The following is a 14,108-nucleotide window of genomic DNA, read 5'->3' as shown; positions in this document are numbered from 1 at the left end:
TAATGTTTATTTCAAATACTGTGTTCTGTGTATTTCTCTCAAAAGTAATAGCCATGTAACAAAAGATTTGCCTTGAGATTTTCTACATAGTACACTTAAATATTTTCTCTTATGTGGTCTGTGTAGTGAGCAGTAAGCATACTTTGCTTTTATTCTTAATTAATGTTGCTGTTCTGTAGGCTCTAGATGGCTGTATTTGAGCAGGAAGTTGGAACAGATGACCTTTGGGGGTCCTGTACTCTTGTAGCCATTCTATTTCTATGATTCTGTGTTTCTACACTGAATTTCCTCGGTTAAATTCTCTTTATGACAAGAATTTGGTATCTAACTCTGATTAAATGTGTAGGCATTTATTCTTGCTCTTTCCTTTAATTTACCTAATATTATATTTTAGCTAATTAATGACAATTGACCTTGTACTGCAATGCAACATTAATCTTTTTCCTATGTTCTTAGCGTTTATACACTGAAGCGTGGAATAAAGATAAGGCCACAATTCATGTCATGCCTGACACACCAGAAATTATGCTAGCTAAACAAAACCAGCTACACTACAGTCAGGTGAGTGAATCTGAAGAACCTAGAAAGTTCAATTTATTTACCTCTGAATTTCACTTAATATTATATTGTTACCAAGTTGTTTGATTTCACAAGTGGCCAGTTATGCTATTTACTTCAAAGTTGTTCTTTTACTGCTAGGCATCTGATGTTCTTCTAAAATATATTTTCTACCATAAACTAGTAATCAGTTTTATAGCGAAGCATGGAAATAAATTATTTAAGTTTTAAAATATTTCTTTCCCTTCCCTGGATGACTTCTAGTTTCCAAGTGTCTGCTATGAAATCAGAAAATCTTTGAAATGTTTTTTTTGTTTTTAAATTTTTCTTTCTTTCTTTCTGCAGAAGATAGAGCTGTGTTGAGATATTCAAGCTATCTGAACATTAACAATGTCATTTAAGAACATAATTTGTTTTTTTATGCAGGTGTGTTTAACTGAAGTGTGTAAATTTTCTGATTATTGAAACCTTTTTTTTTTTTTTTTTTTTTTTTTTTTTTTTTTTTTTTTTTTTACAGAAAATGTACAGACTAGCTATGGAGGAATCAAAGAAGAAGGGTCATGACTTACGTTTTGATGCCATTCCTATCCAAGCTGCCAAAGCATCCAGAGAGATTGCCAGTGATGTAAGCAGGTTTTTTTTCTCATGGCTTTATGGATTTGTTAAGGCAAAAGAATTGAAATGATTGTTCCCTTGGTTATTAATGTAATATTATGAATGTAGGATAGATAATACTGAAATTCTGTAATTCTAATGCATGCCATAGTACATAGAAGGTATGGACAGTCTCTGTTTTTATGCATGAGAAAGACATAATAGTAATCAAGAGGTAAAATAATACAAAGGGCAAATCTGTGTCCACTATAATAGTTCTATTACATGCTCATGGATGTTGAAGTAGGATGGTGTAGTTAACCAAATTCATTTCTGTTTCAAACTAGGAAATACTGAAAAATTACTACCCAGAATATATATATGTTAGAAAACTAATGCCAAAAATTCTAAATTTTTGTCGTTTTCTGAGGAAAAAAAAATAATTCTGTTGGAATGTTGTACTGAAATTTTAGATGTCTGAATACAAAAACAGTATTAAAAAATATTCTGTTTCCTGATGAGGAAACATCTCTAGAACGGAGGATAATACTTACATGTTACTTGTTTTTTCCATCAAGATTGATAATTAAACAGTGTAAAGACCACCTCAGACTGCCTTCATCATGGTGTCCCATCATAAACCTTAACAATAAGTTAATCATTACATTCTAATCTTAACATCAAACCAGTGTAGAATATCAGACTTATTAGATAGGTTATTAGACACTAAATATTAACTGTGTATGTCTTACAATGTTGTGGCTTAACTATGAAGAATACTGCCTCTCTCAGGACAGATAGCTGCATTAACATCAAAAATAATACCTGTTTTAAAAAAAAAAAAACTTATGTGAAAGTTAATGATATATTAGGGAGGTCTGAGTCGCATAAAAATATTAGTAATCATGTTAAAAAATGTTAATCTATGTGTGTCATTTATTAATTGATAAGTGTACCATATAAAATACAAACATCCTTGATTTCAGTACAAGTATAAAGAAGGGTATCGCAAGCAGCTTGGCCACCACATTGGAGCCCGCAACATAGAGGACGATCCCAAGATGATGTGGTCGATGCACGTGGCCAAGATCCAGAGTGACAGGGAGTACAAGAAAGCCTTTGAGAAGACCAAGACGCACTTCAGCAGCCCCGTGGACATGCTGGGAATCGTGTTGGCCAAGAAATGTCAGGAGCTGGTCAGCGATGTTGATTACCGCCACTATCTGCATCAGTGGATCTGCCTGCCGGACCAGAACGATGTTATCCATGCTAAGAAGGCCTATGACCTGCAGAGTGATGTGAGTAAATTGTTGAATTTGTTATACATAATTAAATATACTGGGTTTTGTACCTAATACTTTGTATAAAATGTGCCTTAGCCAATTGTATCGCATTTGTTCTTCATAGTGAAGCATTTAATACGCTGTCATCGAACTTGCATTTAATTCTATTTTCTCTGTCTTTAACCTGAGATATAATTTCTTTCTAACTCTGGCATGTGTAGAGATCTTCAATAACTCCCTTTTTGTTATTTAAAGATTAAATATTTTGTTCAAAAATTTAAGTTGGTTTAAAAACCATATGCTGCTAATATGCAGAAATATATCTTATATAAAATTTCTCGTGTGGTAATAACTACTTTCATTTGCGGATACAATATTAAAATAATTATATGATGAACTTGAAAAATTTTCAGGCTGTTTATAAATCTGACCTGGAATGGCTGAGAGGAATTGGATGGGTTCCTATTGGCTCTTTGGATGTTGAGAAGGCTAAGAAAGCTGGAGAAATCCTGAGTGAGAGGAAGTATCGTCAACCAGCCGACCAAATCAAATTTACTAGTGTGACAGATTCTTTGGCTATGATGTTAGCCAAGCATAATGCTGAGATAATGAACAAGGTGAGTTTGTATGTTACTACAACTGGTGTTGCTAGTTGAAAGAACTTGTTGATAAAGTGAAAAATACAGAAATAAGAGTACACAGCATTTTCCTAGCAACCTTAAGTCAATAATTTGCAGGTCCAATTTAGCCTAAGAAATGGAGGAAGAATGTAGTTTCCTACTTCAGCAGTTCTATGAGAACCTTTCCTATATCAGGATATTAAAGGCTACTTGAACCATGTGAAAGTTTGTAAAAATACTTTCTTTGGACAAATATATTAGTTTGGTTATAAATATACCTTGCTCTCCATCAAGACTTCGTTTCTTTTATATCATAAATAGATATATTTTTGGTGAATGCCAGTATCTAGCTTGCAGTCTTGTCATCATTACATAATTAAGCTGCTTAAAAGAATCTCTTTTTCTCTCCTGTAGCGTTTATATACAGAAGCCTGGGATGCAGACAAAACATCGATTCACGTCATGCCTGACACTCCCACCATTTTATTAGCAAAGGCCAACGCAGCTAATGTTAGCCATGTAAGAATATTTAAACATACAATACCTTAATGGAAATGGTGAAAGAAATGCTTACTTAATTTCCCTGTAATGATCTTATAAAACATATTTTCACTAAAATTTTCAAGAAGAATATGAGATGTAGAAGTTCCACCCTTATGAATACTCAGAAGCTGTTTTCTGTCTTCTTTTATGTAGAAACATTATATACAAGCCTGGGAAGATGCCAAAACGAAGGGTTATGACATGAGAGCTGATGCAATTCCAATTCGAAGTGCAAAGGCATCAAGAGATATTGCGAGTGATGTATGTACTTCCTTTACCTATATTGTTCATTTGTGAAATAGGAATCAAGTGGAAAGATCTATGAGACACTAAAAAAAGTATGGTATGGTATGTTCAAGAAAAAGCTTACCAGCACAGAATTCAAAGCAGAGGGACAATGGATACCAATTTCAAAAGAAAAATTGCATTGCAATTCCTGATATTAAACGGATATTAAGAAATCATAAGTGACTATGAATTGAGTAAGAAGTATGCAACAAGAAAGCATTATGTGTTTCTAAACTATGAATAAGTATACTATTTATCTATATAGTGCATTAAAAAAAATCATTCACGACCAATGCATGATCAATATCTTACTATCCTGCTTTTATAATTCCTTAGTACAAGTACAAGGAAGCTCACGAGAAGCAGAAGGGGCACTACATTGGGTGCCGAACGGCCAAGGAGGATCCGAAGCTGTCGTGGGCTGCACGAGCCATGTTGCTGCAGAACGACCGCATTTACAGGAAGGCGTACAACGACTCGAAGGCCCACATCCACATGCCAGTGGATGCGATGTCACTGCAGGCAGCCAAGGAGTGCCAGACGCTTGTCAGTGATGTTGACTACCGTCATTACCTTCACCAGTGGACGTGTCTGCCTGACCACAATGATGTGGTGCACGCGAGGAAGGCCTACGACCTACAGAGTGATGTGAGTGGGAGTAATTGTAGGAAAGCTTTCACAAAGTTGCTTGAACCTCTTCTTGTCACTCTTCATAGATTATCTCAAGGATCTTTTCATGAACGTGCAGTCAGTCCCTGTATGATGTTTTTAAAATTCATTTGGATCATCCTCCATTTTTAAAAGATTTTAATTTTGTTACAAAGTGATGGAAGGTCATAGCTGTGTCTGTAAAGGATTTGTTTGCCTGCAGTCTCAGTGCTGGCTGCTTGTTGTGTTACTTTTGACAGAGGAGTTTGCGGAAAGCCTTGTACATACATAAGCTCTCTTTACTCAGAGTTGTCTCTGCAGTGGCAGTAACCCTTGGTTTATTTGCAGAATGTGTACAAGTCAGACCTGGAGTGGTTGCGAGGTATTGGCTGGCTGACAGAAGGTTCTGTGGATGTGGTCAAAGCCAAGAAAGCCCAGGAAATTCTGAGTGACAGGTTGTACCGCACGCTGCCGGACCAGATGAAATTCACCAGCATAACTGATTCACCAGATGTTGTCCAGGCTAAGATCAATGCTATGCAACTCAGTAATGTAAGCTTTTGTTTTGGTTACTTCTCATTCACACATTGTTATTTCTTTGTTAGAGACTACGATTTCTATCAAGATAATGAGTAATTTGAAATGAATGAAATGAACATTACTAAATTTCCATAAGGGTTTTCTTTTTCTTTTTTTTTTTTTTTTTTTTTAACTGTTCAGACCATATTGAAACGTCATTATGCTTCCTTTCTCCTTAGTATCTGTACCGTGAGGCCTGGGACAAAGACAAGACACAGATTTCCATACCTTCTGACACTCCTGAGATGCTGCAGTCAAAACTCAACGCTCTGAACATCAGCAATGTAAGAATTCCTTGTGGTTTGATTTTTTTCAATAACCTTTAGTTTCTGATTCTTCACAGTCATCAGAGAACTACAAAGCACGTTGTTTATCAAACCATTCTAATGTCACCAAGTTCAGGTGGGCTGATGAAGCTTCTGTGGGCCATGATGGTGCTAAAACCAGAGCCCTGGTGTTTTTGTGCTTGATGTCCTGGATAGCATGGGTCTATATGGACACATACAGAGACGCTTCAGTTCTGTTCAGTCTTGTAAATGGACTAAGACTCTTTGCCCTCACTAACTTCTTTGATTAGCCTAGGAAAAGACCAGTAAAGAAGTCTAGCAGGTGTAGGAGGCTTCAAAGCTCAGTAGGGTTTGGATTCATTTTGTCAGAAGAATAGATATTTTGTCTCCAGCAACTCTGCTCCTGCAATTGGCTGTGTATGTGAATACAATGTCTGGCCACATCAAGGCCTTAAAGAATTCAGTACTGGTCATGAAGGTGCACAAATCTACCAGTGTGACAGCCCATGTGGGGGTTATTGGGTGAGGTCATACATGTGGTCAGCAGTAGACTTCAACATGATGTTATAATGTGTTTTCAATAATGTATCCGCTCTATCCTCATGTTTTGAGTTTTGTGACTTCTTTGAACTCTGAGTTCTGAGGTTTCTGCTAGGGCGCTTGCAAGGATCATTATTGCAACTTGCCTGTAACAAGAGGCACAAAAAACATCCAAGGGATTAAGCTCAAGAGACTAGGTATTAAGAAAACCATCGTTTCACAGAGTCCTGGCTGGATGTAACATGGTTGATCAATTTACTTTGCAGAAACAGTATCAGAAGGCCTGGGATGAGGCCAAAGCAAAGAGCTATGATCTAAGAGCTGACGCCATTCCCATCAAACACGCCAAGGCTTCCAGGGACATTGCCAGTGAGGTATGGCCTCCTCTGAATGTGGTTGTCCTGTGCTGTGTTTTCCTTTGCCCCGTTTGACAGAACTGAGTGAAGTGCATCTCAGGTAGAAGCAGAGTATGAGTTTGTGTCCCTTTGTTATTTCAAGGGCTGTCCTGAGTGCTTCTTTCTTTCTGAAGCTGCCTGTGAGTTAGTGGTCCATTCTTAGGATACAGTGTGATAAGCTTGTGGGAGTGCCTGGAGTGCCAGGTAACAAAGTGCTAGTTTCCAGCCACCGAGAAACGAGGTAAAACTGATTTTGGCAGTGCCAGGGCTGTGGCTGCTGCTGCTGAATACTTGCAGTTCCTGTAATCCCCACTATCAAATGCTTTCTCCTTAAGGATGTGCAGTGAGGCTAATTCTTGGAGCAGGTCATGCAGAGCAAGGCATCTTCCTCAGTATGGTTTTCATTGGTTCCATGCATTAGGATAAGGCAGATGTATTTTTGAGAAACCGTGGTGATCCGTGGACAGGTGTTTTGGATACTGGAGAGTGTGCTCTGTATGGATGGGAGCTTTGTCTGTGCTGAGGGAATGCCCTTGGGAAATGTGTCACAGGAGTGGCAGCTCGGGGAGGTCCTTTATGTCGGTGGTGCTCAGGCGAGAAGTTGTGTGGCTGCTGATGTTGTTTTTTCTTTTCTTAGTACAAGTACAAGGAAACTCACGAGAAGCAGAAGGGGCACTACATTGGGTGCCGAACGGCCAAGGAGGATCCCAAGCTGTCGTGGGCTGCACGAGCCATGTTGCTGCAGAACGACCGCATTTACAGGAAGGCGTACAACGACTCGAAGGCCCACATCCACATGCCAGTGGATGCGATGTCACTGCAGGCAGCCAAGGAGTGCCAGACGCTTGTCAGTGATGTTGACTACCGTCATTACCTTCACCAGTGGACGTGTCTGCCTGACCACAATGATGTGGTGCACGCGAGGAAGGCCTACGACCTACAGAGTGATGTGAGTGGGAGTAGTTGTAGGAAAGCTTTCACAAAGTTGCTTGAACCTCTTCTTGTCACTCTTCATAGATTATTTCAAGGATCTTTTCATGAATTTGCAGTCTGTCCTCACATGGTTTTGTAATTCGTGTGTATGATAATTTCAACGTTATTTACATCTTGGTAGCCAGAAGTGTACTAGGCAGTTCATATCAGCATGTAGTGTGTATTACTGATGTGTTTTTGTCTACTGAATAATGTTTACCTGAAGATTATGTCTCTTTTTCATGTAAAATTTATTTTAAAGGATGGTTAATTTTGTTGCAGTGCAAAATATGTGATAGTTTTTTACTTAATGGTTTTGGTAGGCTGCCATCTCAGCGATTTTACACAACGTAGTAACTTTTGGAGGAGGTGTTTGGGAAAGCCTTGTACATACATAAGCTCTCTATACTCAAAGTTGTCTCTGCAATGGCAGTAACCCTTTGTTTTATTTGCAGAATGTGTACAAGTCAGACCTGGAGTGGTTGCGAGGTATTGGCTGGCTGACAGAAGGTTCTGTGGATGTGGTCAAAGCCAAGAAAGCCCAGGAAATTCTGAGTGACAGGTTGTACCGCACGCTGCCAGACCAGATGAAATTCACCAGCGTAACTGATTCACCAGATGTTGTCCAGGCTAAGATCAATGCTATGCAACTCAGTAATGTAAGCTTTTGTTTTCTTTATTTTACTTGGATGTTGACATTTCTTTGTGTTGGCGAGTACAGTTTCTAACATGATAATGGTTAATTTAAAATCGATGTTGCGAAGTAATTCCCACAAGTGTTGTTGTATTTTTCAGTGTTCAGACCATAGTGAAACGTCATTATGCTTCCTTTCTCCTTAGCGTCTGTACCGTGAGGCCTGGGACAAAGACAAGGCACAGATTTCCATACCTTCTGACACTCCTGAGATGCTGCAGTCAAAACTCAACGCTCTGAACATCAGCAATGTAAGAGAATACAATGAAATGTGTGTGAACTGTTGTTAACTTCAGAGCGTGCCAACTGCTCATAGAGGTTTTCACCTGCAAAAGGTTTTTAGGTTTTCACTCCTGTCGTCTTTTAGGTTTGGCCATAAAGAGTGGCACATACTACTGCTGTTTTCCACTGTGTTAGTATTGTAAACTGTAGATTACATCCAATGGCTGCCTATGCAGGCTGTAATTAATGTCTGCAGATGTGTTCTTATTGAACCTGACATTCATCAAGCAAGGAATCAGCAAGGGTGCTGATATAGACTCCATGCTGTTGTGTCCTCACAAAGTCCTTCTGAATATGAAAATGACAGAATTGTCTCTGTGGAACATGCCAATACTGACATGTTGTCATAAACTATACATGTTCCTGAATCTATTGAGCAAGGAGTCGCCTACCTTGTCTGATGAGCATGTGTTTGTGAGCAAAGTTAGAAGTTCAGGGCATAATTACAGAAGACTTCTCCCTTTGATAAAAACTGGCAAAGATTTTTTGTGGAGCTGTTGCAGTAGTCTATAAGCTCATCATCCCTGACATGTTTTGCAGCTGTGTGTTGCTTCACCCACTATTTTTGTGGGACTGGGACTAGCGCTAGAGATTTTATAAGGCTGAATGCAGTTTCCTGTTTCGTGTCTTCAGCATGGAGGGGGCAGGAAATTTTTGGCTGGAATCTGCATTCATTCCTAGATGTTCTTGGATTGAACATCAAGTTAAAGATTGTTCAGAAGTAGTGGATGTGATTGAATTAGAGCTCAGATGTTTCAGATGTTGCTGCAACAGACATTTCAGTATCCTTTTTTTTTTTTTTTTTTTTTTTTTTTTTTTTTTACCTTGCCCTTGCTTTGATTACAGAGTCCTTGTGGTCTGACTTGTGATATAATTCACTTTATCTTTTTCCACAGTCATCAGAGAACTTTGAAACCACATTGTTTACTGAGCCACTCTAGAGACATCAAGTTCAGGTGGACTGACCAACCATTTGAGGGCCAACTTGACATTAAAGGAGGAGCCCTTTTGTTTTTGTGCTTGATTTCCTAGATGGCATGGGTCTTCAGTGACACATGGAGACACTTCATTTTCTGTTCAGTCCAGTATATGGACTAAGACTCACTGCCAACAGTCACATTCTTTATTGGTCCAGAAAGAGACCAGAAAAAAAGAAAGTCTGTGGCAGGTGTAGGAGGCTTCACAAGTCAGGAGGGCTTGGTTTCATTTAATCAGGAGAGCAAGTGTTTTGTCTCCAGTAACTCTTCTCCTTCAGTTGTATGTGTGTGTATGACCACATCAAGGCCACAGTCCTGGCTGGATGTAACATGGTTGATCAATTTACTTTGCAGAAACAGTATCAGAAGGCCTGGGATGAGGCCAAAGCAAAGAGCTATGATCTAAGAGCTGACGCCATTCCCATCAAACACGCCAAGGCTTCCAGGGACATTGCCAGTGAGGTATGGCCTCCTCTGAATGTGGTTGTCCTGTGCTGTGTTTTCCTTTGCCCCGTTTGACAGAACTGAGTGAAGTGCATCTCAGGTAGAAGCAGAGTATGAGTTTGTGTCCCTTTGTTATTTCAAGGGCTGTCCTGAGTGCTTCTTTCTTTCTGAAGCTGCCTGTGAGTTAGTGATCCATTCTTAGGATACAGTGTGATAAGCTTGTTGGAGTGCCTGGAGTGCCAGGTAACAAAGTGCTAGTTTCCAGCCACCGAGAAACGAGGTAAAACTGATTTTGGCAGTGCCAGGGCTGTGGCTGCTGCTGCTGAATACTTGCAGTTCCTGTAATCCCCACTATCAAATGCTTTCTCCTTAAGGATGTGCAGTGAGGCTAGTTCTTGGAGCAGTCATGCAGAGCAAGGCATCTTCCTCAGTATGGTTTTCATTGGTTCCATGCATTAGGATAAGGCAGATGTATTTTTGAGAAACCGTGGTGATCCGTGGACAGGTGTTTTGGATACTGGAGAGTGTGCTCTGTATGGATGGGAGCTTTGTCTGTGCTGAGGGAATGCCCTTGGGCAATGTGTCACAGGAGTGGCAGCTCGGGGAGGTCCTTTATGTCGGTGGTGCTCAGGCGAGAAGTTGTGTGGCTGCTGATGTTGTTTTTTCTTTTCTTAGTACAAGTACAAGGAAACTCACGAGAAGCAGAAGGGGCACTACATTGGGTGCCGAACGGCCAAGGAGGATCCGAAGCTGTCGTGGGCTGCACGAGCCATGTTGCTGCAGAACGACCGCATTTACAGGAAGGCGTACAACGACTCGAAGGCCCACATCCACATGCCAGTGGATGCGATGTCACTGCAGGCAGCCAAGGAGTGCCAGACGCTTGTCAGTGATGTTGACTACCGCCATTACCTTCACCAGTGGACGTGTCTGCCTGACCACAATGATGTGGTGCACGCGAGGAAGGCCTACGACCTACAGAGTGATGTACGTATGTATGAAGATCTGGCATATACTATTGTTATTATTTCATTTTAGCTCAGTCAGAAATGTGTGATCTTTAGAACAGTTTCTCCTACAGTATCGTCTCAGAACCGTGTCTCTTCCTGTATTTCACTTGAGCTTCAGTGGTGAGATTTATGTTCCTTGTTGAAGAATTTGGTCGATTGAAATGAAGACAATGTTGTTGTCTGCTGCCACTTCAGGAGATCTGCTGATTAGCTCTACTTCTCAGTATCTCCGTTCCATATTTTTGCCTTCTTTCACGAGGGGCTGCACGTTTTCTAATTTGGACCCTTAAATCATTGAAGCACTTAGAGGAATTCATTTTGGAGAGAATGGAATGACCTTTTATCATCTTTAACATCCATTCTATTCATTTGCTTCTCTGCTATTTATATTCATAAGTCTTTGAATATACTGCTTAATTTATTAGCTTACTTAGATCTTCTTCCCAGGCTTGCTTATTGCTCCGAATATCTCTTGTGTATAAAGGATTAATGTAGCTGACTGGCAATTTCCTAAGACATGTCCTGCTTTATTTAGTCTAAAATAATTAAGACTGTCATGTTAAACACAGTGTTTTGTTTTTCTGACCATCTCCAACACAGGCTGTCTATAAGTCAGACCTAGAATGGCTCCGTGGAATTGGCTGGTTGCCTAATGATTCTCCAGGTATTCGGAGAGTGAAACATGCCCAGGATCTCCTGAGTGACAAGGTGTATCGCACACCTATTGACAGCTTGAAGTACACCAGTGTCGTCGATTCTCCAGACATTCTTCTAGCTAAAGTGAATGCTGAACAGCTCAGTATTGTACGTTCTTGAATTCTTTCATTGTTTGGAGGTGGTAAACAGTTGAACACAAAGCTCTCTGTTAAAATGTAAAATTGATCAGTGGTATTTTAAGTTGCCTTACGCTTTTCAAGATGTTTTATTTTTTGGAGATGATAATTTATGTGAGATTTATGGAATTTTGTGTTATTGACAAATGCAGTTCTGTATTTTAAATGCAAAATGAATTATTTTAACAGCCAAAATACAAAGAAGCCTGGGAAAAGGACAAGACTATGATCCATATTATGCCAGACACACCTGAAATCAACCTAGCCAAGTCTAATGCTCATAATTATAGCCAGGTATGTTTATTGTTCTACTTTCTACATTAAAAAAATAGTAAACTCTGAATTTTAACTTTCTAAGATGTTACTTAAAAAGCTGGAGGTTAAGTCACATGAATCTTCTTGAAATCTTTCCTTATATGCAGCTTACAACATTGCCTTCCCTCTACTGAGCATTCTTGAAGTATTTAGGTAGTTTAAAATAAATGCTTGCATACAGCTGTTTAGAAATGATTAATATAAAGCACCACTGAGACAGTACCTTATTAAATGGAAGAGAGGATATAAATATTTTCAGAACTTTTATAAACACATTTCTATGCTGCATAGGTCAAAACAGTGGTGTGTTACAGACACTGCATGTACTGACAAGCAGTATTTATAGCTAGAAGCAGAAGTGATGCTCCCCCCAGAATACCACATTTCAGCAAACAAATGACAGTATAGTGCATGATTCTTTAATGACAGATGCTAGGGTATCTAGCATGTGTGTGACATTGTGCTGTCTTTTCAGAAACTGTATAGAGAAGCCTGGGATGAAGTGAAGATGAGTTATGATTTGAGAGCAGATGCAATCCCAATTAAAGCAGCCAAAGCTTCCAGAGAAATTGCTAGTGATGTAAGTGCAAAAAGAGGCATCTAGCTTTCCATATGCTTTAAGAAGTATTCCATAACTGTTACTAATGGTGCTCTTTGCTCTTTACCCAGTATAAATACAAACTGGATCATGAGAAGCAGAAAGGACATTACGTTGGAGTTCCAAATGCAAAAGCAGATACAAAAATGCAGTTTGCCCTTGGCATAGGCAAGGTTCAGAGTGAACTAGAATACAAGAAACACTTTGCCAAATGGAAGACACAGTGCCATCTGCCCGTTGATATGCTGTCTATCCAGTCAGCTAAACATGGGCAGTCTTTGGTCAGCGATGTTGATTACCGTCATTACTTGCATCAGTGGATCTGCCTTCCAGACCAGAATGATGTGATACACGCCAGGAAAGCCTACGATCTTCAAAGTGATGTGAGTTAACGTGCAAACTTAGTTTAACTTCTTACTGTGTTGTTTCTTAGTCTGCTTCAGCTCTAACAGTGGGAATCTTCTGCTAAGTGCAGTGAATTGGCTTTGCTGGTTATTTAGAATACGTAGTGTATGCCACTATTACATACTGCTAAGTTTGAAGAGTACAGAATTTAGATGTAGTGCTAATGAATTTAGATGAAGTTGGAATTATCGTTCTCGTTTTAACCAGCAGGAGTGCATGCCACTCAGTATGGATCTGTATGAATCCCTGGATTGTACAGGGAACTGTGGCTAGCAGCACAAACTCTATTTTGTTTTTTCAGGCTGTTTACAAATCTGATTTAGAATGGCTACGAGGAATTGGATGGTTGCCAAATGATTCACTTGGAATAAATCATGTCAAACATGCCGGAGACTTATTAAATGAGGTAACTAAAAAGTTCTCAGTGTTAAGATTTAAGATTTCCTCAAGAGTAGTTGTAATTTTCAGTATTTTTTTAATGATTAAATACACCAGTTTTTCATTTATTTTTATTACAAAAAACACAACTGGAGTATTTCCACAGTATTCACTGTGTGTAGAGTTTTTTTTTCTTTCGATGTAACCTTTGTTTTGTTCTTTGTATAGTCAGAATTGGTGTGTTAGCTGTAAAATATTCCACCTACAATCTGACTGTATTTCCGGTCTTTTCTGTTGTACAGAGAAAGTATCGTACAAAAGTTGAAACGCTTCAATTTACTCCAGTGACAGACAGAGTTGATTATGTCACAGCGAAGAAAAGCGGTGAAATTCTTAGTGATGTAAGTTTGCTGGCATCTTGTCAGGCTGTTAACTTGGTCTGTGTGTGGCAGTATTTTATTTATTAAAAAAAAAAAAAGGTAAAATAATTTTGCATCAGACTTTGGGGATTCTGTTAACGTTTGGCATAAAGTTGAACTGAACGTCACTATTTCATCTCTATCCCTCTATCGTGTCTGTGGGAAGAAGCTCCTCAAGCAGCATAAGATCACTCCTAGACTTGTGGAAAGCCTCTGGTAGTTCTGTGACAGTCCCTTCCTTTTCTGTCTTGGCTGATACCTTCGGTGACAGTTGGCAACATTGAACATAAGTAACCACATGTACTATGGCAAACGTAATGCTTACTCCTTCCCAGTGAAGTCAGTGCAATCTTAAACTGTCCAGTTAATTACTGTGCTACAACAATCATTAGAAAAATTGGTGTGCTGTCAGCTTGCCATTCTTCATATGTTTTTGAAGTCTGTGA

General features: G+C 39.3%; 1 protein-coding gene across 26 annotated transcripts in view; it reads left to right on the top strand.

The window, feature by feature from the left end:
* Positions 1-14,108, top strand: part of NEB (nebulin) — a 119,961-nt gene that overhangs the window by 51,087 nt on the left and 54,766 nt on the right. For all 26 annotated transcript variants that reach the window (XM_085227936.1, XM_085227935.1, XM_085227930.1 and 23 more), the window contains exons 61-81: positions 457-561; positions 1,076-1,183; positions 2,139-2,450; positions 2,849-3,052; positions 3,470-3,574; positions 3,752-3,859; positions 4,223-4,534; positions 4,883-5,086; positions 5,293-5,397; positions 6,207-6,314; positions 6,973-7,284; positions 7,763-7,966; positions 8,148-8,252; positions 9,615-9,722; positions 10,380-10,691; positions 11,315-11,518; positions 11,737-11,841; positions 12,338-12,442; positions 12,532-12,843; positions 13,167-13,271; positions 13,546-13,644. In XM_085227936.1, coding sequence (XP_085084062.1) covers positions 457-561; positions 1,076-1,183; positions 2,139-2,450; positions 2,849-3,052; positions 3,470-3,574; positions 3,752-3,859; positions 4,223-4,534; positions 4,883-5,086; positions 5,293-5,397; positions 6,207-6,314; positions 6,973-7,284; positions 7,763-7,966; positions 8,148-8,252; positions 9,615-9,722; positions 10,380-10,691; positions 11,315-11,518; positions 11,737-11,841; positions 12,338-12,442; positions 12,532-12,843; positions 13,167-13,271; positions 13,546-13,644 — 3,642 coding nt within the window. The remainder of the gene's footprint in view (positions 1-456; positions 562-1,075; positions 1,184-2,138; positions 2,451-2,848; positions 3,053-3,469; positions 3,575-3,751; positions 3,860-4,222; positions 4,535-4,882; positions 5,087-5,292; positions 5,398-6,206; positions 6,315-6,972; positions 7,285-7,762; positions 7,967-8,147; positions 8,253-9,614; positions 9,723-10,379; positions 10,692-11,314; positions 11,519-11,736; positions 11,842-12,337; positions 12,443-12,531; positions 12,844-13,166; positions 13,272-13,545; positions 13,645-14,108) is intronic.

This window comes from Meleagris gallopavo, chromosome 7 (assembly GCF_905368555.1).
Source record: "Meleagris gallopavo chromosome 7, MGAL_WU_HG_1.1, whole genome shotgun sequence".
In the NCBI taxonomy this organism is placed as follows: domain Eukaryota; kingdom Metazoa; phylum Chordata; class Aves; order Galliformes; family Phasianidae; genus Meleagris; species Meleagris gallopavo.
Note: the sequence above shows the minus strand (reverse complement) of the source record. Positions and strands in the feature narration are given on the sequence as shown.